This window comes from Microcebus murinus, chromosome 15, assembly GCF_040939455.1.
Source record: "Microcebus murinus isolate Inina chromosome 15, M.murinus_Inina_mat1.0, whole genome shotgun sequence".
Taxonomy (NCBI): domain Eukaryota; kingdom Metazoa; phylum Chordata; class Mammalia; order Primates; family Cheirogaleidae; genus Microcebus; species Microcebus murinus.
In genome coordinates, this window is record NC_134118.1 from 76,945,702 (window position 1) to 76,973,239 (window position 27,538).

The 27,538-nt window shown below is 48.4% G+C and overlaps 1 protein-coding gene across 1 annotated transcript in view; it reads right to left on the reverse strand.

The window, feature by feature from the left end:
* CPE (carboxypeptidase E) overlaps nucleotides 1-27,538 on the reverse strand; it is a 58,869-nt gene that overhangs the window by 12,455 nt on the left and 18,876 nt on the right. Inside the window, exon 2 of the mRNA XM_020280271.2 lies at nucleotides 1,920-2,116. Within this exon, the coding sequence (XP_020135860.2) occupies nucleotides 1,920-2,116 (197 nt within the window). The remainder of the gene's footprint in view (nucleotides 1-1,919; nucleotides 2,117-27,538) is intronic.

Here is a 27,538-nt window from a genome sequence, read left to right on the forward strand (position 1 = left end):
CTAAATTATATCACATGGTACAGACATGTTTCCCATATTTTTTAAATCATGTAAGCTTAGATACCTTAGACGATGAGGAATGAAAATCTATAAGAAAGAAAAAACCAATAATAATCTTCTTCCCACCTGTCTTACGATTCTGAATATCACCTTAAAATATTAAATAATTTAATTGTATATGACACTAGAATCTTTCTCTTATAACTTTAGAAATTATATCACTGTTACACTTATTTACAGACATTCACTATCTGGGTTTCTTACAATGTCAATGGATCTTTTTACCTGTAGATAAACATACTACATATTTACTTTAATGTGTCCCCATAAAATAAGAAAATTATTGCAAAATATAGAAAACAGAAAATATAGTGTTCCTCAAACCATCCAATCAAAATGGAAACACACAACATATATATTCTCTTAAAAAGTTATTAATTTCAGCCAGGCAAGGTGGCTCACGCCTATAATCCTAGCATTATGGGAGGCCAAGGCGGGAGGATCTCTCAGGGTCAGGAGTTGGAAACCAACCTGAGCAAGAGCGAGACCCCATCTCTACTAGAAAAAATAAAGAAATTAATTGGCCAACTAAAAATATATATAGAAAAAATTAGCCAGGTGTGGTGGTGCACGCCTGTAGTCCCAGCTACTCGGGAGGCCGAGGCAGGAGGATCATTTGAGCTCAGGAGTTCCAGACCAGCTTGAGCAAGAGCAAGACTCCGTCTCTACTAAAAATAGAAAGAAATTAATTGGCCAATTAAAAACATATAGAAAAAATTAGCTGGGCATGGTGGCGTGTGCCTGTAGTCCCAGCTACTCAGGAGGCTGAGGCAGGAGGATTGCTGGAGCCCAGGAGTTTGACGTTGCTGTGAGCGAGGCTGACACCATAGCACTCTAGCCTGGGCATCAGAGTGAAACTCTGTCTCAAAAAAAAAAAAGTTATTAATTTCCAGCTTGTCTAAAAGTCAAGGTGCACTAAACTGTTTGTAGTTAGGAGGTATGGCCTTGCTTGTCTGCCTCACTCCATTCATCCCACACAGAAACCCAGGGCGGGCCAGGCAAGTGTCCTCTGGCCCGCGTCTTTCTCCCTGCATCCAGCAGAGGGCGCCACAACACCGGCTCCGCCTGTCCCTGCAGGTGGACAGGGCCTGCTGTCACACTTGTGGACTTGGGCAGAAAGCCCGCCTGGCCACAGAGGATGGTGAATAAATAGAATTCATTTAACAACATGAACAAAGCAGCAATCAAACATCCACTTATCGACGAGCTTTCTCGTCCAGCATCTGCTGAAGAAACTCACCCGCCGTCCCTTGCTTTGAGCTCCTTGCCACTCACGCCCCCCACGCTCACCTGCAGGGTCTGGGTGCAGGTGTGCTCATTCTCAGACACCCACAGACATGTGAGAGGGGGAGGGCCCGCCCCCCACGCTCACCTGCAGGGTCTGGGTGCAGGTGTGCTCATTCCCAGATACCCACAGACGTGCACAAGGGCAGGGCCCGCCCCCCACACTCACCTGCAGGGTCTGGGTGCAGGTGTGCTCATTCCCAGATACCCACAGACGTGCACGAGGGCAGGGCCCGCCCCCCACGCTCACCTGCAGGGTCTGGGTGCAGGTGTGCTCATTCCCAGATACCCACAGACATGCAAGAGGGCAGGGCCCGCCCCCCACGCTCACCTGCAGGGTCTGGGTGCAGGTGTGCTCATTCCCAGACACCCACAGACATGCGAGAGGGGCAGGGCCCGCCCCCCACGCTCACCTGCAGGGTCTGGGTGCAGGTGTGCTCATTCCCAGACACCCACAGACATGCGAGAGGGGCAGGGCCCGCCCCCCACGCTCACCTGCAGGGTCTGGGTGCAGGTGTGCTCATTCCCAGACACCCACAGACATGCGAGAGGGGCAGGGCCCGCCCGGTGCTCACCTGCGAGGCGGCCTTCTCGAAGCCGTCGGGGTTCAGCGAGGGCATGATGTGGATGCGCGTGCTGTGCACCAGGTTCACGATGGTCTCGTTCCCCTGCTGGTACTCGTTGCACAGGTGCTGGGCCAGCAGGATGAGCAGCTCCCGCCCGACCGCCTCGTTGCCGTGCATGTTCCCGATGTACTTGAACTCCGGCTCACCTGGACGGCAGAAGCAGACGGGAGGGAGACGTTTCCATGGCATCAGGGAGAAGGCAGGCGACAGGACAGGCGATGTGGAACAGATTACACACCTGGTGATCTGCTAGGACCGCCGCGTTTCCCCGAAAATAAGCCCTGCCCATACAATAAGCCCCAGCAGGATTTCTAAGCATGTGCGCAATAGAAGACCCACCCCGAAAATGAGCCCTAGTGACGGGCGTGGCTGCGCAGCGCGTCTGCACAACCCATGCATGTCATCGCAGAGCGGGAAAGAACACGAGCAGCCCTTCTCATCTGCCCCGTCCTGACAGCTGCTGTCCCAGAGGTGACCGGAAAGGTGCGGGCAGCCCCACCAGCAAGGTCGGCTCCCCTGTCAGGTCCCAGCAATCCTGTGCGTGCTGCAAGCTGAGGCTTTGAGGGGAAAATAACACACCCCTGAAAATAAGCCCTAGGGCGTCTTCTTGAGGAAAAATAAATATAAGACCCTGTATTATTTTCAGGGAAACGTGGTAGCTGACAGCCTCTCCTCGCTTCAGAAGGGACACCTGAGAGATGGACCTCAGACATGGACATGCTCGGATGCAGCCTTCGATCCTGCTATTCCACCCTCCCCGGCCACCCCGAGATGGACTGAGTCACGTCCCCCAAAACGCGTGTGTTGAGGCTAACACCCAATGCGACCATGTTAAGGGAGGAATACGGTTAAATGAGGTCCCCGTGGTGGGGCCCCTGATCCAATAGGACTGGTGTCCCTATAGGATGAAGGTGACACCGGAGATCTCTCCTGCACACAGAGGAAAACCAGTCGCAGACGCAGCGAGCGGCAACAACTAGGAGGGAGGCCTACAGAGTCAGCCCTGCGGCGCCCCGGGCTGACCTCGGTCTCAGAGCTGCAGGAAGGCACATTTCTGCCGCGCAAGCCATGCGGCCTGTGGGATTTCTCTACGGCAGCCTGACCCGAGCAGCCACGTCCACCCCGGTAAGTGATAATAATGCAGCTCAAGCCCCCCTTGGATCAGACACTACGGTTTTCGTGTTTTCTCAGTCAGTCCGCACCAAGCACCTGCAAGTAAGTGTTAGTGCTATTGTCCACCTCCATCCTACAAACGGGCAAACTGGAGTTCAGACAGAGTCAAAAGCCTGCCATGGCTATCAGCCACTTCGGTACGAGCGTCGACTGTAGGCAACAGCCACAGATGAACCGAGCATGACTACAGTCGACAGCCGTGATATGAAGGTGCACAGCCCAGTGTCGACTACAGTCGACAGCCACAGATGAACCGAGTGTCGACTGTAGCCCTCAGCCGTGATATGAAGGTGCACAGCTGAGTGTCAACTATAGGCGACAGCCACAGATGACCGCGCACAGTGACGTAGTCGACAGCCACAGATGGACGCGCACAGCCGAGGGTGGACTTTAGCCGACAGCCGTGATATGACTTTTCTAATTTTTCATTTATCAAAATAAAACTGTGAACATTTAAAAATAACGTAATGAAAACATATATGTACATGTTACCTGTTCTTATTTACATGACAGGTAAAGCTGCCTGTAAAGTGAAACAAGCTTGCAGTGCTTTCAGGCTTTCCTCATTACACAAGAGCAGAATGGACCCGTCATCACTACCATGAGGGCTGTGAGTGCGGCTGTGGGCGGGGTGTCGCGGCCGGTGAGCGTCATGCCGAAGTGGTTAATGGGTTATTAATCACGGATACATTAACAGGTTGTAGAATTATTGATGCACAGCCCGTGAAGCCAGGATTCAACGCTGGCCCTGCAGGGAGCTGTCACTCTGTGATCTGGCTCTGGCTGTGGTTATTTCCCAGTAACTGCAGGGACTAAGGGGAGCTGAACGCACGCTTCACACCCAGCCCGGTCCTCCCGCCTGCCCTGGGCAAGCTTTCCCGTCACCCACGGCTCTGTCTCCCCACCTGGAGAACAGAGGTGACAGCAGAGCCTGCCTCATATGGAAGGTACCACAAGAACTAAGTAAAATAATGAACATAAATGCTTGGAACCGTGCCTGGCAAATTGCAAATTGCTCTGTGTTTCCTATAATTATCTTTTTTTTTTTTTTTTTTTGAGACAGAGTCTCACTCTGTTTCTTGGGATAGAGTGCCGTGGCATCAGCCTAGCTCACAGCAACCTCCAACTCCTAGGCTCAAGCGATCCTCCTGCCTCAGCCTCCCGAGTAGCTGATACTGCAGGCATGCGCCACCATGCCCGGCTAATTTTTTCTATACATTTTTAGTTGTCCAGCTAATTTCTATTTTGTTAGTTGAGCTGAGGCCTCGCTCTTACTCAGGCTGGTCTTCAACTCCTGAGCTCAAACGATCCTCCCGCCTCGGCCTCCGAGAGTGTTAGGATCACAGGTGTGAGCCACCGCGCCCGGCCTATAATTGTCTTTATTATGATTATTACATCGCATTATCTTGTCGCTGTGAGGTGCTGTGCCACACATAATCTAATTTTCACAACAGCCCACTCACATGTGGAAGGCAGACACTGGTACTATCCTTATGGCACAAATGCAGCCCAGAGAAGACAAGCTTTTGCCAAGGGGCTCAGAATTCTACCAAGTCGCCATCACCTGTGTGAGCTGCTCTCTGTGGCGTTTTGGGGACAGCGATGACATTGCGCAGCCGCTCCGTGACCTTAACCAGCCCTGCGGCCCTGCCCCTTTCTGCTTCTTCCCTCCCTGGGCCGTTTCTGAGGTGGGAGGTTCCCCCGTTTACGAGCCGCTAGCGCTGCTCACTCTCGGTATGAGAGAGGAGCTCGCGGTTGTTCTTCTCCTGGAAACACGTTACCTGAGCACCCTTTGCACAAGGCTCCCGGCATCGGGATTTGAGTGGCTGCTCACCCCAGATCCGTGTCCTTGCGTGACCTCGCGGCCTGAGCTGGGCTAATCTTAATCTAAGGGTCAGCCGGAGCAGGGTCAGGGCTATTCACAGCCCTGGTTGTACTTGGAGGCAGACTCTCTAATAAAACTACCCCCTGGGGACATGCCCAGAAGGCATGAGAAAAGGCGTTTCCTTGGCTTCTGATTTCGAAAGTGACAACCTTCTTCCTTTCTATTAATCCCATGCGCTTATACCTTTCCTGGCTGGGTGCATTGCTCTGCCTGGGGCACAGGAGAAACTGCAGCGTCTCCTTAGAGAAAGAGAGAGACCAGGCAGACACCAGAGGGATATTAGAAGCCCGCCTTGCACGGTTATTGGGCAATGTCGCACTGCAGGATGTGTTCTGGTCCTGCTCCTTTACCCTAACCGCGTTGAGGCTTCAAACCATTAGAAAAGGCTTGGCCCACAACCCAAAAGTACAGTGAAATTTTTTATTACTTCTCTGGGCTTAAATTAGTTTAAATTGTTTAAAGGAGAAATACCAAACTCACGGTCCCTTAGCCAAACTTGCCCCCCAGGTGTTTGGTTTGGCTGCCACGGTGCATTTTGCATTTGGATTTGAATGCGCTGGGGTAGGGCACGCGTTTCCCGGTTCTGCCACAGGCCCCTCGCCCATACTGCCCGCTCCTTCACACACTCACATATATATGCACGCACACGTGCACACATGCACACACGCACATGTGCACATATGCACACACATATATATACACGCGCATACATGCACACACGCAAACACATATGCACACGCACACGTGCATGTACGCAGACATATGTGTACACACACACATGCACACACGTCGCCCTCACATGCTTCCCATCGTGGACACACACGGCTTCCTAGGAGCACCTCTGGTCTGGGTCCGGTTCCTTGACTGCTCCGGAGCCGCCATGGAAAACACACACTGATCCGTGTGACCGCCTGTCTGACTGACCCTCCCTCACCCAGACCGCGGTCCGTCAGTGCCGGCAGCACCTGCGCACCCTCTGGGTGTCCTGTGTGCCAGCACAGGCCCAGAACACGGCGAGGGCGCAGGGAACACGCTCCGCCCATTCCTGAGCAAATGAGCAAGGGACGGTCTGGCTTCCACCCCGCACCCCTAGCGGCACTGGCCGCAGATCTCGCCCCGAGAGCAGGTGCAGCCCGGCTGCCGGACCTTTCTGGAAGAAAGGCTTGACCAGGGCGGCGTGGATGGAGCTGCGGAGCCCTCCGTGGCCTGGTGCTCTCCGGAGTCCAGCCTGGAGGAAGCGTCTTCCCTGGGAAGGACACCCGGGCTGTGAGCAGTGGCTCCCGGGGAGAGGCTGGGTCTCCACGATGACAGCACAGCCTCCTGGGGAGAGGCTCGGTCTCCATGGTGACAGCACAGCCTCCCAGGCGAGCACTGAGGCTGTTCCTGTCACTAGTCTCAACAGCAGACTCTGAAGACTCGCCTGCAGAATCCGTGACCCAGACATCGGGCTGGGATTGGAGACTCTGGACTCTGGATGGCCGTCCCTGAGCCCACAGATCGTTTTCCTTCAATTTATAATACATTTTGATAGAATGTTTGTATTTTTCACATTCAAAAATAGAAATAATGAGAAGAGTGGCATCGTTTTACATTTTCTGTAAATCTCTTTGATGCCTGACGAATTAGACGGCATGAGAATTTTTGTGTCTGCTTCCTCATTCCATCTATTGTGATAAATTGTCTTCTTTGAAGGAAGTGAAGAAAAGCCAGTCTCGTGCACTTAGGTGGTTGGAAGAAAGGAGTATTCTAACAGCTTTTTCAGATTACTGTGAATATTCTTCTCTGATATGATATCGATACTCAAGTGGTTTTTTCGAGATTAACTGCTATGTGGAGCTGAACCATTTCAGTGAACTCTTCGTTTTCTCTTACATTAAAATCTATTGGCGTTTCTTGCAAAAATAAAAAAAATTAAAAAAAGGAGGGGCAGCTTTTCATCACCGCTGGATTTTCTTTTCTGCGGCTGGAAAGGCACGGAAAGGGTTCACTGCAGGCTGGTGGGCAGATGGCACCTGCCTTTCCGTTCACGGTGTTTGCACAGAGCAAGCCTGGCGTGGCAGGTTGCGGCTGCCAGGTGCGTCGCTGGGCATGGCCACAGCTGGTGACGCACGCACCTGCCGCCCCAGCGCCCCTGTCCTAGCAACGGGGGACAAGGCAGGAAGTGCAGCCTGGGACGCGGGGGGGGGGGGGGGTTGTCTCCACATGCCTCTCGCTTTCCTCGCTCGCCGATATGTTTTCCTCTCTACACAGCCACCCCGAGTTCCTGGCCTCGCGACCGGGCACCCTCGTGTCTGTGCGGGTTGCCCCGCGTGGGCTCAGGACGTGCCGCCTCCCTGTGGCGCCGACTTTCCCGCAACTTTCCCACAATCACGCGGCTGTCAGTGCTGCAGTCACGTGGCCTGTCACACGCCCGTCAGCCAAGCCATCATTCAGAGACGGCCGGTCCACACACAGAACCCAGCCCGGGCGGGCCGGGTCTCCGCCTGTGCATCAGCATCACAGAACGGCCCTTGCACCTGGTCGGACGTGCGTCCTCACCAGAGCAAGAAAGAATGACATCTAAGCTTCAAAAATAACATCCACAGGTTTAATGGAGTCCACGATAACCACCCTAAACCAGGCATAGTGACACCCGCCTGTAGTGCCTGCTCCCAGAGAGGCTGGGAGGCCGAGGCAGGAGGATCGCTTGAGCCCAGGAGTTCGAGGCCAGCCTGGGCAACACAGCCAGAACCTGTCTCTTAAAATAAAAGAAAAAAAGAACTCCATAAATTCCAAACCAGAGCAGGCAAGCGATTCTCGGGCCAAACTTGTAACTATCAACACGCCCCAATCATGTAATAGTAGGATTAGAAACAACCAAATCAGTGAAAAGCAACTTACAGACATTTCTATGCCCCCAAAATAAACTGTTAATGTTTAACACCCCAGAAATCCGCACCAATGTGGGTGAGGCCTGAGGGCGAGTTGCCCATGTCCGCAAACGGTCGAGGGCATCCGTGCCTTGACATGATGGGAGAGCCCCGGGTCAGAGGCCCGCAGCCCAGCAGGGAGACCCTGCAGGATATGGCCAAATAGACAGGCAGCAGTACAAACCAATATTGCCTGCCCTCCCCACAAAAAAGAAAATTTACTTTTTCTCCCTTAGGTGTCCTCACGCTCAGTCTGTCTGTTCCACCTGCCCAGAGTCTTTCCCACTTGGACAGGCGGGTACACCTGTCACCTGTCTCCACCTGCCGGGCACAGCACTTGCTCAGCTGACGGCGTCTCAAGAGCCCTTTCGAACCTCAGCCTCAATCACTCAGTGACCTCCAAGGGAAGGAAGCAGCAGGGGAAAATACACGAAGGAAAATAAAATTACAAATGCGAAAATGGGTTGTAAGTTGTGGAACTCTACGTTAAGAAGTGGAACGTCGTTATCTAGGGGAAGAAGTAGGCTAAGGGTATTTTAAGAAGGAACTTGATTATAGTAACCGGATTCTCCCGTCTTTCATCCTGAAAATAGAGACGAAACTCGCACCGAGATGAATCTATTCTTCCTCCCACGTCAGACATCTGCCAAAGCAGAAGGCCCTAACTCATATGCAAGGTGCGCATTTGACTCACTGGTGACATAATGCTTAGAGCTGGTGACGGTTTCAAAGCACCGCTATCTGGTGCAAATGAGAGCCAGAGCATATTGCTGGACAACGGCAGTATTCGCAAATCAAACCCCATCTCTCGAAGATACCGTGACAAAATGTGCACACAAGTGCTGATTCTCAGAGACAGACGAACGGGCTGTCCAAGCAGGATTGTCGCTGAGTTGACGTGATTCACAAACCACTCTGCAAGCTGGAAACATGGACAGGTGGGCAAAGGGCCTTTGAACCAGCGATCTCCCTCCCTCGGTGGTAAACCTGGGCGAACACCTTGGGGCTGCTAATTGCTCTCACCTGTTTGACATCCTCACCTGTGGTAGCCATAAATTGTTCCTTCAGAACAGAACCCTGAAAGTTTTGCCCAGAACTTGTCATAGGAACGTCATTAACTGGCTCGTGGTTTAGTGCATTTGAGCAGCCAAAAATGCTGAGCATACCCCTAAAGGAGATGCGAATTTCCAGGGGTCCAGTGAACAATAAAAGGGATGGGAATGGCCATAAAAATAGATCCCTCTCTTACTAAGTGGTGCATAAAATGAATTCAAAAGTGTCGGGGTCCCCCTTACAGATCGTTGACCGTGTGTGGAGTTGTATCGTGCTAGATTTATCAACAGGCAAGAGAAGTACCCGAGTCATTTAGAGAAGAGCCAGGGTTTGGGGAATTATCACGCAAAGACGCGATGATAGCACTGACACAAAATAACAGTAGTTGTTATTTTGAGACGGAGGAATCTCGAAGGCAAAAAGTGAATAAAAAGCAAGTTACGGGCTATTACAATAGAACATGATACTGATGTTCAAAATTACTTTCCAGAGGCAAAGCCATCAAGAATATCACTGTAGTGAAACGGGCAACGTTAGAAGGGAGGGAGGGAAACCAAGATGAGAGAAAAGAATTTACAAAGTGTTTGCAAAAGAAATCACAGTGTGGAAGCATTTGATAGTGATATCCTCTCCTCTCACTTCTTCCTTCAGAGTGGCATTTACCATACAGCGAGACCAACAGGACATCTTGAAAGTGACGTCTTGCTCCATCTGATTTTAATGGGCAAGTTGGAATGCATTACAGAACTATTCTGCAGAGATGTACCACAGATTTATTTTTAAAAACATTATACATTTGCCATTAATATAATTTTAAAGTTCTCTTATATATGACATCTAGAATGTTCCTTCTAATTATAAATGTCATAGTTCCAACATTAACGGAAATGCCTTCACTTTTTTCTTTTTTTTTTTTGGCCAGGGAGGAATTATGACTTTATTACAACCTGAACTGACAGCCAATTCATAAAAATGAATGACATTGTATATCATAACAACTCATAGACTGTTTGGAATGTTTTTTTTTTAATTTTAATTTTAATTTTTTTTATTTCAAGAAAATATGAGAGGACAAACATTTTGGTTGCTTTTTACACCTTTGCCTCTCCCTAGCAGGGGTTAGAGGTTTGCCCTTCCCTCCACAATGCTCACCGCATCCCTCAGATGTGGGACTACCCTCTAACCCCCAAATCCCTGGTGAGCACCACCACCCTGTGAGCACCGTGGGGTTGATCAGTCAGTACCAATGTGATGGCGAGTATGTGTGGGGCCCATTCTTCTGATCTCGTGTCGTCTCACTTTGGATAATGGGCTCAAGCCCAATCCAGGATAGTATGAGCGGTGCTAGCTCACTGTCGTTTCTTAGAATTGAGTAATCTTCCATTGTGAACATATACCAAATTTTAATGATCCACTCATGAGTTGACGGGCACTTGGGTTGTTTCCACACCCTTGCCCTCACTTTTTGAAATGGAAATGTGTGATCCCTTCACAAAAGCACACGAGAAACTTTGTGCAAATGCCCATGCACAGTGGCGCACTGGCGAATGTTCAGCAGCCAGCTCTGGCTTGCAGCGAGGCAACATAGTGAGACTCCATATCTTCAAAAGATAGAAAAATTAGGTGACCATCCTATAGTCCCAGCTACAAGACAGGAGGCTGAGGCAGGAGGACCTCTTGAACCCAGGAGTTGGAGGTTGCTGTGAGCTGGGCTGACGCCACTGTGCTCTAGCCAGGGTGATGGAGTGAGATTCTGTCAAAGAAAAGAGGAAGGAAGGAAGGAAGGAAGGAAGGAAGGAAGGAAGGGAGGGAGGGAGGGAGGGAGGGAGGGAGGGAGGGAGGGGAGAAAGAGGGAGGGAGGGAAAAAGGAGGGAGGGAGGGAGGGAAAGGAAAGAAAGGAAAGAAAAGGTAGGAAGGAAGGAAGGAAGGAAGGAAGAGAGAGAAGAGAAGAGAAGAGAAGAGAAGAGAAGAGAAGAGAAGAGAAGAGAAGAGAAGAGAAGAGAAGAGAAGAGAAGAGAAGAGAAGAGAAGAGAAGAGAAGAGAAGATCCTATTATTTAGGCCACCCAGCCTGTGGTGTTTCTTTATGGCAGCAAAGTAACATAATAGGGTTATTGGGAAGATTAAATAAAATAATTTTAAAACTCAGAATCGTGTCTGGCGTTGAATAAATGCCAACTAAAATGAGCTATTTGCTATGACATTGGAATGGAGGAGGCGGAAGAGGAGACAGACGGAGGAGGAGAAGGAAAGGGAAGACCTACCAGGCGAACCTCGTGTGCCCCAAGCTGAGGAACTAGATTTTGACTTATACTCAATTTTAATTCGTTTAAATGTAAACAGCTGTATGTGGCGACCACACTGAACAGCATAATTCCGGCACCTAATGTGTGTGGGTTTTTGTTACTATCTGGAGACTGAACTGAGCACTTCTGTCTGCAGTCCCTGTACATTGAACGCATTTACACCATAGGAAGATGAGTTTGAGGAACACCAAAAGGAAGTAGCACTGCGGACACACTAGCACAAGCCAGAGTTACATTTTGGCATAAAAACATATCGCTGCCAAGGGGAGGTGGCTCACGCCTGTCATCCTAGCACTCTGGGAGGCCAACGCGGGAGGATGGCTCAAGGTCAGGAGTTCGAAACCAACCTGAGCAAGAGCGAGACCCTGTCTCTACTAAAAATAGAAAGGAATTACCTGGACAACTAAAAATATATAGAAAAAATTAGCCGGGCATGGTGGCACACGCCTGTAGTCCCAGCTACTCAGGAGGCTGAGGCAGGAGGATCGCTTGAGTCCAGGACTTTGAGGTTGCTGTGAGCTAGGCTGATGCCACGACACTCTCTCAAAAAAGAGAGAGAGAGAGATCTTTCTGTGTCTAAGATGAGCCCAGATGATTCTGCCAGAAAGTCTTTGGTACTGCCGGATCCTGAGTTCAGCAAACTGCAGTCCATGGGCCACTGCCTACTGTTTTGTAAATAAAGTTTTATCGGAACCTGCCTGCACCACAGTGTGAGTTTTAAATGTTTTTCTTAAAGGTTTACACATCATGAAACGATCATAACTTTCCCCACTCATGATGAAGCTCACGCTGCATGATTTCTATGCAATGCGCAGTCACTTTGTGAACTCCAATAAAATCCTAAGAACCCCCCCAGCCAAGGGGGACCCCAGGAAACAGCTGCAGAACCGAGCTGCTGGCCATGAGCAGAGGGGAGTCAGACAGGCTGCCGCCCTGTGCCCACCCCCTTGTGGAGTCACTCTTTGTAATAAGATACTAAATCACCAACAGGACGAAGGTCATACAAGAGGAGAGTTAAGCCACACCTGCCAGCCATCGATTTGCTTAACACGTCACTGGGGGCCGGTGTATGCCCTGAGGCTTCTCTCTGATAACAGGCCTCCCTAACTTAACCGTCCCCAGCCTTTGGACAAATCCGCATGTCTTCGACCGATTACAAATCAAAGAATTCTTTGGACCCACCTGTAACCTGAAATGCACCACCCCCCAAGACGCCCCACCTTTCTAGGTCAAAGCAATGTACCCTTCCCTGTACTGACACCTGATTTTAAGTGTGATTCCTTCTCCATGGACACATGAAACCAACTGTGCTCCGGCCACCTCCAGCACATTTCCTCTGGACCTGTCCAGGCCCCGTGCTCCCAGCCCATCACACACAGTCGGCTCAGAATAACCCTCTTTAACCACTTCGGTACCAGCGGCGACTACAGTCGGCAGCCACAGGTGAACGCGCACGTCGACTGTAGCCGACAGCCGTGATATGACTTCTCTAATCTTTCATTTATCAAAATAAAATTGTGAACATTTAAAAATAATATAATGAAAACATACATGTCTATGTTACCTGCTCTGATTTACATGACAAGGAAAGCTGCCTGTAAAGTGAAACGAGCTTTCAGTGCTTTCAAGCTTTCCTCATCACACAAGAGCAAAGCGGACGTGTTGTCAACGCACAGCACAGACCCCCGTGCGGACTGTGAGTGCGGCTGTGGGCGAGGGGTCGCAGCAGGTGAGCACCGGGCCCAAGTGGTTAAATTACTTCACAGAGTTGGGTTTTTTCCATTAACACATGGGATTATATGGGGAGACCACCTAGAGAAAATGTTTCCTCAACTGCAAATCGTGACCCACGAGGTGGGTAGAGAAGTCAATTTAGTGGCTGTGAAAAAAAATTAGTGAGATAGAAAAAGAGAAGAGAATGGAAGGGGAGGAAAGGAAGTGAAGGGAAGATCAAAATGCCTTGTTTAGTGAGGACTTGGATTCCATGTGTGCACGCATGCGTGTGAGTACATGTGCGTGTGTGCACCTGCAGTGTTATACAATGCATTTTTTATGCATGGGAATTAAACAGGCTTGAAAGTCTCTGACCGAGGAGCGTGTGCAAACAGAGAGAGAGGAGGGTCAAGGGCAGAGTCCTGGCATCCCTAAATACTTGAGTTTGGGAATGGGAAGAGAAACTATCAAAGACGGCAGGAAAGGATCAGCCAGGAGGAGGGGAGCCAAGACACCAAGCTACAGAGGGTTTAGATGGAAAGAATGATCAACAGGGCAAACTGCCAATCACCCAGCCACACGGCCGGCCACTGGGGCCCTGGGCAGTGAGGGGGTGACAGTCTCCAGTGCAGTGGAGGGTGCAGCCCTCACTGGGATCGATCCACTGCAGGGGAAGTGAGGAATCAAAGACAGTGTTAGCAGTAAAATGGCACAGACGGATGCTTGCAATGCACAAGGAACATAGCAACAGAGTGTGCGTACGTCACACAAGCAGTATCACAGACGGTACAGAAAACGTGTTCAGATGTATGTGCGTCAGCACACGCAGTATCACAGACGGTACAGAAAACGTGTTCAGATGTATGTGCAATGTTATAAAGTTACATTTTGCCTTCCTTCTGCACCTTTTATGGGCTTACAGAGCTAAAAAGGCTCATAAGAGGTCACAGTCCTCGTGTCCTGGCTAAGACTTGCACTGAGTTATTACAAGGAAAGAATTTCCCTCTTATTTTCCAAAACTTTCAGGAATGAATATTTTGAACCATACTTGGGATGATTTCCCTATGATAAAATAGCTCACAGCACATTCCATTAATAAATGAATTCCCTGTCTGCTCTTACATAAACACAAACTCCAGCTTTCATCCTTTCGTCTTTGGCTTTTCTGAGTTCTCTTCCAAGGTCTGTTTTTTCCCGTAGCATTTCAACTCTCTCAGAAAGCTGCTGTGCACAAAATGTGCAAAACCATGGTCCGGTTCCGCTTCACGGAGGTGGCAGGGATTATCTGACACTTCCCTGTCCTTTCTTCTGTAGCTCTGGCCTGGCCCGCTGAGGCCACGGATGCTGTCTCAGTCCGTTCGTGTTGCTGCAAAGGAACACCAAGGCCAAGCGATTCACAAGGAAAGGAGGCTGACCTGGGCCACACGTGTGCGGGGCTCACGGAGGGAGGCAGGGAGGCGCCGGGCTCTCTTTAACAACCAGCTCTCAGGGAGACCTACGAGCGAGGGCTCACTCGTCCCCGTGAGCACAGCGCCGAGCCCCGCCTGAGGGACCCACCATCCCCCGTGACCCAAACACCCAACTCTGAGCACCGAGTCTCCACGCCAGACTTGGAGGAGGCACACACGCCAAACCACTGCAGACGTTTCTCGTCACGCGCTCAGCTGCCAGGGCCGCAGCAGCCCCTCTTCCCACTCGCACCTTTCTACTGGCAGGTCCCTTTCTCTGACTTCCAGAACTTTCCGTCAGGAGCTAATTAAATACAGTGCTCGACGCCACATGGGCCGTGGACGCCGTGACGATGCCAGCGCTCGCCGTCCCCTGGGCTCTGTGGGTGTTGAAAGCGAGGTGCTAAGGGAGGGAGTGCCTGAGGTTTAGCGCTAGGTTGGGGCGCACGAAACAGGCTTTGCTGTAGGTCAAGAATGGTCACATATGGGCTGTTTTGTGCGGTTCGACCTAAACATCTTTCCTGCAAAATCCGTGCGTCCTCTCTGGGTGCAAGCTGAGCACTGCACCGTCTCTGCCTCACCTGGGCTTGCCCACCTGTGACCGCTTCTCTGACGTCAACCTTCACATTGTAGATACAAACTACAGAGCTAAACGCATTTATTCAGCAGTATCTGCCAAGCACCCACTATGCAAAGCACCGGACGAGACGTTGGGAATCCAGAGTTGGAGACTCAGACGTGACCCCTGACCCTCAGAGCCGACAGTCCCGCAAGGACCATTATATTTTAGACAAAAATCACACAGATATTTCTATTTCATCAAACCCGATATGACAGTTGCAACAGAAGTATGCGTCTAGCAGAAATACACCCAAACTCGTCTGGAAGGACAGGGACGGTTTTCCTGAGACAGTGACGGAGAGCTGAGGACAGACGCAGAGAGGGAGTGAGGACGGCAGGGAGCCCGGGAGGGCGGCTTGCACAAACGCTGTCAGGAAGCGGCGCCAAAGGTCCAGACGGGACCAAGGAAGGCGACCGGCTCCCAGGAGCAAGAAGGAAGGGCTCGGAACCGGCGGGACAAGGACGGAAGGCCCTGCCAGTTTCTTTCCCTCAGCAGAGAGCAGCCTGTAAGCAGCATGACCCAGGCCTGCGGGTTAGCGAGACGACCTCTCGCTGCAGAGAGCAGGGCCCTCGACGGCCCCAGAGCAGCCATGCCCAGCCTCGGTGGCGCCAGGGACAGTCTCACGGAAGACAATTTCCCCAAGGACTGGCGGTGTTGGAGGGTGGTTTCAGGATGATTCAAGCACATCACGTTTATCGTGCAGTCAGACCTCTCTGCTGGCCGGGTGCGGTGGCTCACGCCTGTCATCCTAGCATTCCGGGAGGCCGAGGCGGGAGGATCGGTCAAGGTCAGGAGTTCGAAACCAGCCTGAGCAAGAGCAAGACCCCGTCTCTACTAAATAAAGAAGGAAATTAATTGGACAACTAAAATATATTGAAAAAATGAGCCGGGCATGGTGGCGCATGCCTATAGTCCCAGCTACTCGGGAGGCTGAGGCAGGAAGATCGCTTGTGCCCAGGAGTTGGAGGTTGCTGTGAGCTAGGCTGAAGCCACGGCACTCACTCTAGCCTGGGCAACAGAGTGAGAGACTGTCTCAAAAAAAAAAGAAAAAAAAATGAGTTGGGGCGGAGGGAGGCGCTGAGAGGATAACAAGGAAAAGGAGTTAGGATATTCTCTCTGTTAAGTAAAAACTAAAGAGGCTACTTGTTTGGGGCTGAGCTCCTGCCCTGGGCCCCACAGACCAGACTAAAGCTCAGATGGAGTTACCCGTGTGAGCTTCCACGTCACCAAACCGAGAGTGACCTTCTCCAAAATCAGGAGAGAACGGCCCATTTCCCAGACAAGCAGGTGACGTGGAACGAATTCCCGCCCTAATCCTCCGCTGCCGTCACCCACGTCACCGATCGGCTCACTCTTCACTGTCTCCCCGACCTGCCCAACGAGGACAGTGGCGTTGAAGTGACCAGAACACCATTCTGCTTCCCCGATTCCTCCGCCTCTAAAGCCAGCCGGCTCTGTGTGGACACTTGCACAGCTGCATGGACAAGTGCAGCCCGGCTCGCAGCGAAGCCAACCCAGATCTTCACATTCCTTATGACTCTGTCTTGTGACAGGCGCGAGCAGGAGACGCCGCTGGCACGGACCAGGCCGTGGGGGGCGTCGTGGGGACACGAGGAGAGTGAAGGGGGACTGACAGGGCTTGGCAAGGGCTGGTGCCAGTGAGGAGGCAGCATCCGGAATAACACGGTTCCTGGAGGAGCCGCCGGGGGTAGTGGTGCCTCGGAGGCGCCGGAATCGAGAACAAACAGGGCCGGGGGCAGATCAGGAGGGGCCTGCACACCTGCATGCCTGCACCCCCCCTGCACCCCTGCACCCCTGCACCCTCTGCACACCTGCACCCCCAGTGCACCCCTGCACCCTCTGCACACCTGCACCCCCACTGCACCCCTGCACCCCTGCACCCTCTGCACACCTGCACCCCCTGCACCCCTGCATCCCTACACCCTTGTACCCCTACACCCCTGTACCCTCTGCACCCCTACACCTCTGCACCCCTGCACCCCCCCTGCACCCCTGCATGCCTGCACCCTTGGCACCCCCTGCACCCCTGCACCCCTACTCCCTGCACCCCTGCATGTCTGCACCCCCCCTGCACCCCTGCACCCTCTGCACCTGCACCCCCACCCCTGCACACCTGCACTCCCTGCATTCCCACCCCCTGCACTTCCTACACCCCTGCACCCCCACCCCCTGCACGCCTGCACCCCCACCCCCTGCACCCCTGCACCCCCACCTCCTGCACGCCTGCACCCCCTGCACGCCTGTACCCCCTGCACCCTCTGCACCCCCTGCACCCCCACTCCACCGTGCAAAGGTATCTCCATGGAACTAGGCCCTGGTGCCACAAGACCAGGACACCACGTTGCCCACCAGCCACTCCACGCAGGAAAGTCTGCTCTTCCCTGAAGCCTTCCACACTCTTCCTTCCCTCCGGACCTTCCGGCACATTCTAACCGTTCTCACTACTCTGCGGTGTCTGTGTCAGCCTTCGTCATATTTCGGCATCTCCCTGCCCACACACAAGTCCGACCCGCTCTGCCGGATCTCTGCCTCAGCGGGGACGCTGGACGTGTGGCCACTGGCCGCACACAGCGGGGCCTGGGGCGCGACCTCTGGCGGGCAGGGGCGGATGGGGCTCCCTCCCGGGTGCAGCAAGGAGCCGTCTGCAGGCGGCCGGTGGGGTCTCGGGAAAGGCTAGAGCACCACGCAGGCCTGCACGCCAGCTCCCACGGCTAGATCCCCGGGACCACGCCTGCTTTCTCCAGCCCTCGTGTCTGACTGTTTAACTTACACCATGTCCTTATTGTTTCCTCGTGTTTTGTTTTTTTGCTTTTTCTGAACTATATTAATAACTTCCCCACCCTGAATTTCATTCTCTCTTAGTAGGTCTGAAATATACACATCCTTAATTAACTTCCTGCTAACATCTTCCTGCCCGGCCAGGTCCCGCCTCTGCGCCTTCCCCCCAACCCCAGCGTGGAGCTTTAACATCTATATTTTACTACCACACGGCTCCAACCACCAGCCAGTCGTGCTGTGAATTTCTGAAAGTCCTTGTCACAGGCCTTCTGGGATTTGCGTCTGAAATGGCGAAGTTCAAACATTAACTGACAACGCTTCCAGTCTGTTCCCTTCCCGGCATCAGTGAAGCAAGATCCTGCGCGACACACGTGTGAACGCCATTCCGAAACCCCACTCGGGCACCTGCCTTCGGAAAGTCAGGCCAGAAAGATATTTTTATGTCATTTCGTCACAGGGTGCTTTGCAGTACTTTGAGAGTTTTTTGTGTACATTTCCTGAAGTGACATTTCCCTCAGAGAACAAGCACGTCTTGCAGTGAGTCTGACTAAGATCACTTCTTCCAAAAATTGAGTCAACACATGGGATCAATTTGGCCACATATGGTTACTTGCAAGCAGTCTTTTTTTTTTTTTTAATGAAAACTGCCTCTAGACTATGTGATTTCTGTCATTACTAAAAAATAAGTAAGATGACAATCAATCTATTTTAAACAGCACAATAACAACAATATCATTGTTTCTAGTTTTCTTTGATGGTTCCGTTCAGCTTTCGAATAATCAGAAATTCTCTAGGTGCTGGGAAATTAGCTGCAGGATTTCTCCCAACACAGCCAAGGCCTCCCGCCAACCGAGGCTCTGATTTCCTTAGGGAGTAGATGTTAAGCACAAAATTTTTCCAACCTGTCAGTCATCTATATGGCATTTAAAAAAAAAAAAAGTACAAGCACAGCATAAGCAAATATTTATAATTTCTTATGATTCATCTTGGTTGCTTCTTACTGATTTTATGTTACGTGTGTGTGTATTTCATCCTTCCTATGAACTTGAAGTGTTTGCAACACAACAGAGGCTTAATATTCTTAAAGTATATTTAAATGAACAGGAAATAATGCAATAGGAATGCATGTCAAGTAAACCCAAAATAAAAAACAAGAAAGATAAACTAATTATCTTAGACTTTACCATTTCTGTAAAAAGCAGTAAGCAGGTGAAAAGACAATATATTTTGAAAAGGTAAAATGTGAGTAAATGAGTCTGGATAAACCAACAAGAATATACATGGTAGAAGCAGAAAATAATCAAACACACAGAGGCCATCCCACCTGCCCCTATTCACAGTAGGTCAAGCAGACAAAAACAAGAACAGCGGAGATTACAAAAAGAAAAATAAAATTAATTAAAACATGTTCATCTTGGCCGGGGGCGGTGGCTCACGCCTGTAACCCTAGCACTCTGGGAGGCTGAGGCGGGAGGAACGATGGAGGTCAGGAGTTTGAAACCAGCCTGAGCAAGAGCGACACCCCCGTCTCTTCTATAAATAGAAAGAAATTAATTGGCCAACTAAAAATATATAGAAAAAATGAGTCGGGCATGGTGGCGCATGCCTGTAGTCCCAGCTACTCGGGAGACTGAGGCAGCAGGATTGCTTAAGCCCAGGAGTTTGAGGTTGCTGTGAGCTAGGCTGATGCCATGGTACTCACTCTAGCTCAGGCAACAGAGTAAGACTGTCTCAAAAACAAAAACAACATGTTCATCTTGATACTCTAGAAACAGATAAGTCACCTTCTAACACACACATCAAATATAATGGTTAATTATATAATTGATCACAGGGAAATTGTGATAAATATTAAAAAGCAAAATTTACAAATTTTATACATTTATAAATAAGAAAGAATACAAATCACGTTCTCTAATAACTATATAATGAAACCGATATTAATAAAACTTCGAAAAGAGGCACAAAATTGGAAAATTTTTAACTTATTCTTTAAACTTATTCTATTAACTTATTCTATTTTCTTTCAGATTAAAAAAATCCTAAAGACAAATAGTTTATAATATAGCAATAATGAGATTGCTAAACATCAAAACCTTTAGGATTGTTCAAAGATATACTCAGAGACATTGTCATAGCTTTAATATTTTTCCCCGTTTAAATATAAAAATAAATGAACTATACGATTTTTAAATTGTAAAAGAAGAAAAGATTCCTTTGTAAAGGTAAAAAAATAATTAAATACATGTGAAAAGAAGAAGGGCAATGAATTGAATAAATAAATTCCAAAGCTCCTTATTTAAACAACAGTGATGATGAAATAGACTGGCACTTCTCAAACTGGTGTTAAAAAATGAAAATCTATCCCAGAGGACATTCATAACTGTGCCAAGAAAAAGTCTCCGTCTACACAAATAAGTTCTTTATTTTTAACTTCTTTTAATCACTAAACAGACTTCAAAAGTTTTTCCTTTTACTTTAGAACTTCTCAGATCTTTTCTTATGTTAATATGTCCTTTGAATCCTGAAGAAGTGTCTGAGTGCAATTTCCCAAGCTTATTTATCTTTTTTTAGTATTCTGAGGACAGCTTGCAAAATGCTGAACTAGACAAACTTCTTGCAAAACCATTAAAGAAAAAAAAAAACAGAAATAATTAGATTAGAAACAATGAAATGGAAATAATAATGAACAGAGGAAAAGGCGTTAAAATGGAAATCTGTGCACATCGGACGCTGTTTAAACTGGGAGAACATGACATGAGACAGCACTGGCTATCCAGACGTGTCCCAGTTTACACATCTGTGTTTTACACCAAGACATGGTATTATGAAGACAACGTAAGATGAATAACAAAGTGAGCACAGGGCCGGGCGCGGAGGCTCACGCCTGTAATCCTAGCACTCTGGGAGGCCAAGGAGGGAGGATCGTTCAAGCTGAGGAGTTCGAGACCAGCCTGAGCAAGAGCGAGACCCCATCTCTACTAAAAATACAAAGAAATTAATTGGCCAACTAAAAATACATAGAAAAAATTAGCCGGGCATGGTGGCACATGCCTGTAGTCCCAGCTACTCAGGAGGCTGAGGCAGGAGGCTCGCTTGAGCCCAGGAGTTGGAGGTTGCTGTGAGTGAGGCTAATACCACGGCACTCTAGCTCTGGCAACAGAATGAGACTCTGTTCTTAAAAAAAAAAAATGACATTTAATAAAAACTAATTATTCCAAACACCTAACATATCCGATCTGCAGGTCCAAAAGTGTGGTCACCTGTACATTGAGTGTGGCCCTACGCAGACACTAATACCAGGAGGAAAGATGCCCACTGCGATTACCACGTACCTGCCTACTCACTCGCGCTCATGAGTAAATTACATATATAAGCTTTGAAAAATAAAATGCAAACATTGGGTACAAATTATACAGTATACTCAGAAAAAAAAAAAGAATCAATAAACAGCCGTTAGAATTCAGAGTTCAGCAAAATGGCCCAAAACAAGATACTTATATGCAAAATCACTTGTTTTTTATTCTAGGAATAAGGAGTTAAAAATATAATGAAAGAGAATTTATCCACAGTAGCAATGAAAATACTGTTTGTATAGTGATGACTATAATGAGAATACACCACCAATCTTAATACAACTGCTACACTTTTCTGAGAAACAAAAGACGTAAAATATTTTCATTTTTCCCAGACTCATACTGCATTCATTTTCACTCAAAATAAAAGAGGGGAATTTTGTTACATGATAAAAGATTGGAAGACCTCCCAGAAGACAAAGTGGTGGGAATAACAAGACAAAGAAAATTATTAAAGAGATGAAATCCATGAATAAAGATGGATATAGCACTGGTCCTTTGAGATACTAAGAGAGATCCACACACATAAGACTACAAGAGTAAAAAACATGGCCAGGCGAGGTGGCTCACGCCTGTAATCCTAGCACTCTGGGAGGCCGAGGAGGGAGGATCGCTCAAGGTCAGGAGTTCAAGACCAGCCTGAGCAAGAGCAAGACCCCATCTCTACCAAAAACTAGAAAGAAATTAATTGGCCGACTAAAAATACATACAAAAAATTAGCCAGGCATGGTGGCGCATGCCTGTAGTCCCAGCTACTTGGGAGGCTGAGGCAGGAGGATCGCCTGAGCCCAGGAGTTTGAGGTTGCTGTGAGCGAGGCTGATGCCACGGCACTCTAGCCCAGGCAACAGAGCGAGACTCTGTCTCTGAAAAAAAAAAAAAAAAAAGTGAAAAAAATGCATAATCACAAGAAGTGAGAAACAACTGCGTGTGTGTTTCTCAGAAATATCCTTTTTTTTTTTTTTAAATTTTAATACTTGATAAAAAGACATTCTGAATCTGTGGTTAAAACTATTATCCCGTGAGGAAGTTGGACCCAGTTGGCTGGCAACCTGCAGAACATAACGTGGACGCCCTCACCTGCCGCCAGGTGACGAAGGCTGGCCTGGTTGGTTGCTGAGAGTTTGGGCGCAGCCGTTCCCAATGAGAGGCTCAAAGCAGAACCTCCTGGAGCTCCGTCCACACACACGTGCCTGGGCACCCCACCCCGGACGAGTCCTGACTCTCACAAGTACTGGCTAGGTGTGCGGCTTTAGGAAAAACGAGCTTCCGTTTCCCCAACTACAAAACAAGGATGCAGATAACTATTTAATGTTCTAAAAGATTATTTTGAAGCTTAAATAAAACGAGGCATGCAGGGTGCCTAGATTTCATGTTCTAGCTCTCATTTGAAAATATACTGATAACATGAGCTTGTTTCTCTGTCTGGAAAACCATGTCTTTAAAAGTAAAACAAATTTTCATGATACATTTCTCTTTTTTTCCTTCAGTTGTCAAGAGAAAGGGCAGACGCATCACCACCCACCCACCTCCCAGCATCTTACTTTATTCATTTAAACTCAAAATGTGAAACTTACTCTTGAGTGTGGTTAAAAATCCAAGGGATAAACAACAAAAACTGACACGAACCCAATATATCAAATCGCTATTTCTTCTAAAGAAGGAGAACAGTGCATCTAATAGTTCTTGTGCATGAAATCAAAGACTTATATTCAAGCACAGAGCGGGATACATCAGCAGAGGGTCATAAAATCCCAGGCGTTTTGGCTACTTAAGTTGGACACTGCCACATGAAAACGGAATAAGTAGTTTGGAACGAAATGTTTAAGCACAGAAAACTAGGTTCTTTAATTTAAAAACTCTTCCCAACTCTAAATGTTCAATAATGTCTACCTTAAAACATCTACAGTGAATTTTCTTCAAATTCTCCCTATGCCATTCCAAATTATCAGTTTCCTCTGCTATAATTTTTTCTCAACTTTTGAATTAAATTTTTTTGCTATAAAGCTCAACATTATGTTTGTCGTTTTCTAAATTCCCTTCTAAAGATCTTTCTAAGAGAACAAAGGTTGGGGGGAGGAAGAGTGTTTAATATGTTCTTTCAGTTAGAAAACTACCACTGCTACCTTAGCAACCTACCAACATCCTTAGGAGAATCCGTTCTTATATCAAAAATGTTGAAAGAACAGATTTAATACAAATCCAGCTGCTTTTATGCAAAACAAAAAACACTTTTTTAATTTTGGGCACAGTCTCCGTAGACAAAACTTCTGTTCTAATGGAATAACACATCTCACGTCCCTGTCGTCCTGGCGCAAACACTCGCTCACTTAATATTCTGCCTCTGTTCCATTCCCCTTCCGTGAAATGCTAACAAAGAGTTTTAATTTTGCCCTAAAACCTCAAACTACAGATGGGTAATTTTGCAGCCTTTGTGATTTTTAGCACAATCACTCCTCACTGAACACTTCCTGTCACCATCTGCCTCTTTTGAAGGCCAAATGGGAGTTTTCTTGGCTTGTTTATTTTTCCCCCCCGCAGTCTGCTGTCTGACATTTCTCTCACCGCCCTCCGGCCCTCTGTGCTTCTGCGTCTCTGCTCCAATCTGACCAGCTCTCGCTCTCCGGACTTCTCCAGGGTCCCTGAGGGTCGACCAGAGTTTGGTTCTTATCCATGCGATGAGTCTGCCCCAACACAGCCCGTGACGTCCATGTGTTACAACAGCACATCCGGGCCGGGCACCGTGGCTCATGCCTGTAATCCTAGCACTCTGAGAGGTCAAGGCAGGAGGATCGCTCAAGGTCAGGAGTTCAAGACCAGCCTGAGCAAGAGCGAGACCCTGTCTCTATTATAAATAGAAAGAAACAACTAAAAATAGAAAAAAATGAGCCGGGCATGGTGGCACATGCCTGTAGTTTCAACTACTCAGGAGGCTGAGGCAGGAGGATCGCTTGAGCCCAGGAGTTTGAGGTTGCTGTGAGCGAGGCTGACGCCATGGCACTCTAGCCCGGGCAACAGAGTGAAACTCTGTCTCAAAGAAACAAAAACAAAAAAAAAGAACCAGCACGTCGGTTGCCTCCCTGAATCCATTATTCTCCATGACTCCCTGCACGGATGTCGTGTGTCTTAGCGGGGAAAAGGTTAGAGCACAAAACGCTCCGTCCCTAATTCAGTTCCAACTTTAGCGTGACGGCGGCACGTGGATTGGATCTCGGGCCCGTCACGACTCGCGCTCAGCGAGATGCCCAGACACAGAACAGCGGCAGCAAGTCAGGCTTCGTTGATTCTGGACAGGAAGCGACTCGTGGTCCTCAGTCTTCTCGTCCACCATACATTACCTGCTGAGGGCCCACCGGGGCCCAGGGGCTGGGGACTCAGTGCAGATCCAACCCAACGGACAAAATACTTCAGTGGGAACAAAAGGAACTGGACTTAAGGCCCTGGACACTTTGGGACGCGCGAGATAGTGACAGGGCCTACGTAACTCAGTGCTCATCTCTGCACAGCTCTCTCGGGGTTGAGATCACGGGTCTAAGTGAGACGCACTCATCATCGTTGAAACACATGAAACTAATGACAAAAATGTTTTCTGCCAATAAAAGTGAGCAATGAAAGGATGAGTGAGTTCCTGCCGCCCCACTGTCTGCAGGCCCAGCCCACAGGTGAGGACGCCCAGGGGGCAGGTGAGTGGGGGGTGGGCAGGGCAGGGCCGTCCCTTCTCCCTCCACTGCCCGGCTTGAAGGCTGGGGCCGGTTTCCCTGGTGCCGGAGAGCTTCCTTACTCCTGAGTGCAAGGCCGTGGTCTGCCCTCGTACGAAGTCAGGGTGCGCTGGCGCGGAAGCACAGAGGGGAGCACCTCGAGTCTAGCCCAGGCCTCGAGTTTCCGGGAAACATCAGTGCCTAGAACCGGACAGCCCAGAGCCAGGCTGTATTCCCCATTTGGCACCTAGTGTTTACTCTGGTGGGTACAGATCCCGAAGGGAACTGAACAAGCAAGCACACACACACAAAAGATCCTTCTCACCTGAGGACTGGACACAAAGACAGACTGACGTTCAGCTCATTCCCCCGTTACTTAAAAGGAAGGTAAAGGACAGTATGTGGCAGATACAACATGTGATATGTCACAATTGGAATGTATTTATATTAATTTTGATCTACACATTTCCACATAGTTGGTAAGCTTTTGGGTCATGAAATAATTAGGTGATTAGGTGAAATGATTAGGGAATAAGAGAGAGACATGTCTCTCTCATATATTCTCTCTCTTATATTCTCTTATATACTCTTATATTCTGTCTCTCTCTCTTATATTCATTCTCATGGAATATAAATGTTTACCAAAAGGCTTTTACTCATAGTGAAAATTTCAGTACTAGCCATCATTAATTGGCCTCAAAATATACTTTTAAAGGAAATAATATTGAGAAAATATTAAAAAATTGTGGTGACAGGTCCTCTGAATAACACTGCTGTCGTTTGCTGTGTTTAATCCAGGTGACAAAAGGACGTATTAAAACGACCCCGTCTGCCCAGCAGTGGTTGTGGAGCCTGACCCCGCACAGCAGCTCCGGGAGAGCAGCGTCCCGGCAACGGGACGGGGAGGGAACCTCCTCCCCTGCCCCCACGGGGGAGAGGACGCAGACTGGCCCACCGTGGAAACTGTAAGATCTTTCTTTGAAGGGTTCTGCGCCACTCGGAAGGTCAGTGACCTGGAGACATTTCAGGTTTGACCCTGTTGTCATCATCACTGATCTTTCTTATTTGTGATCTGTCAGCAACAGGGCTACGGATGAAATGGAGCAAGGACTCAAAACCAGTGTCTCATCCAAGCATACTCATTTGGAATTAATTTATATTGATGAGGCAATCACGAGAAAACTCACGCTTCTAGTGTCGATTATATTTCGTTTTTTTTGTTTTTGTTTTTGTTTTTTTTAATGGCTTCCTGCTTTCCAAATCCGGCACTTTTCAATGTCGATGCTACTCACTTCAAAATGCCAATCGATCCCAAAAAAACAACCAGCTGCCCCTGCAGTACATGAGGTGGTGCTTGCAAAGCTCAATTGTATTTCTGGATGAATTCTTCTAATTACTTTATGTTAATGCTGTATGTATGTACATGCAGTTTGTTTGTCTATATGAATTACTGAACTATATATACATCTCATCTGGGTTATCTTTGTTCAACATTTCTTAAGTCGAATTGTGTAAACCAGCTGATATTCACCAAACTACGTTAGTAGTTTGGTGGTAGAACCAGGGTGCCTATCGGAGAATACTGTTCAAGCTATTAACACACGCACAAACACGCACACACACATACATGCACACGCACAACATTTATGCAAGAAAATATTGTAGCTTCATGACTGCATCGCTGTTTTCCCAAATATCTGACCTCAAGGTGTGTACAAGTACACTCAGATTATTTAAATTCACCCTTCTGGGCCAGGTGTGTTGGCTCACGCCTGTAATCCTAGCACTCTGGAAGGCCAAGGTGGGTGGATTGTTTGAGCTCAGGAGTTCAAGACCAGCATGAGCAAGAGCAAGACCCCGTCTCTACCAAAAAAATTAGACATAAATTAGCTGGACAAACGCGCCCGATCTCGTCTGATCTCGGAAGCTAAGCAGGGTCGGGCCTGGTTAGTACTTGGATGGGAGACCGCCTGGGAATACCGGGTGCCGTAGGCTTCTTCAAAAACAAAAAAATAAAAAATAAAAAAATAAAAAAATTAGCTGGACAACTAAAAATATATTTTAAAAAATTAGCAGGGCATGGTGGTGCATGCCTGTAGTCCTAGCTACTTGGGAGGCTGAGGCAGAAGGATTGCTTGAGCCCAGGAGTTTGAGGTTGCTGTGAGCTAGGCTGACGCCATGGCACTCACTCTAGTCCGGGCAACAAAGTGAGACTCTGTCTCAATCAATCAATCGATCAATAAATAAATTCACCCTTCTGTAAAGCAGATCTTCTTATTCCTTACAAGATTCTTTAAAATGTATACCTTTGTTTTTATTTGTCATCAAAAAGCTTTATTCGGAATAAAACAGGTTTTATCCAAAGACACATAACTATTTTCAAGATAAATTGGATCTGATCAACTTGATAGAAAAGCCTCTCTGTAAACACTCATTTGTCCCATTATTATAGGAATGTCTGCGATGGTAAAGACTTAGAACATGAATTCTATAACCTTAGCATTCTAGATCCTCTTTGAATTTTATTTTTGCTATTATATTGCAAGAGAAAATAAAAAAAAAACATATATCTTTTGAGAACATAACAAAACCAAGACCTTTTTTCTCGGT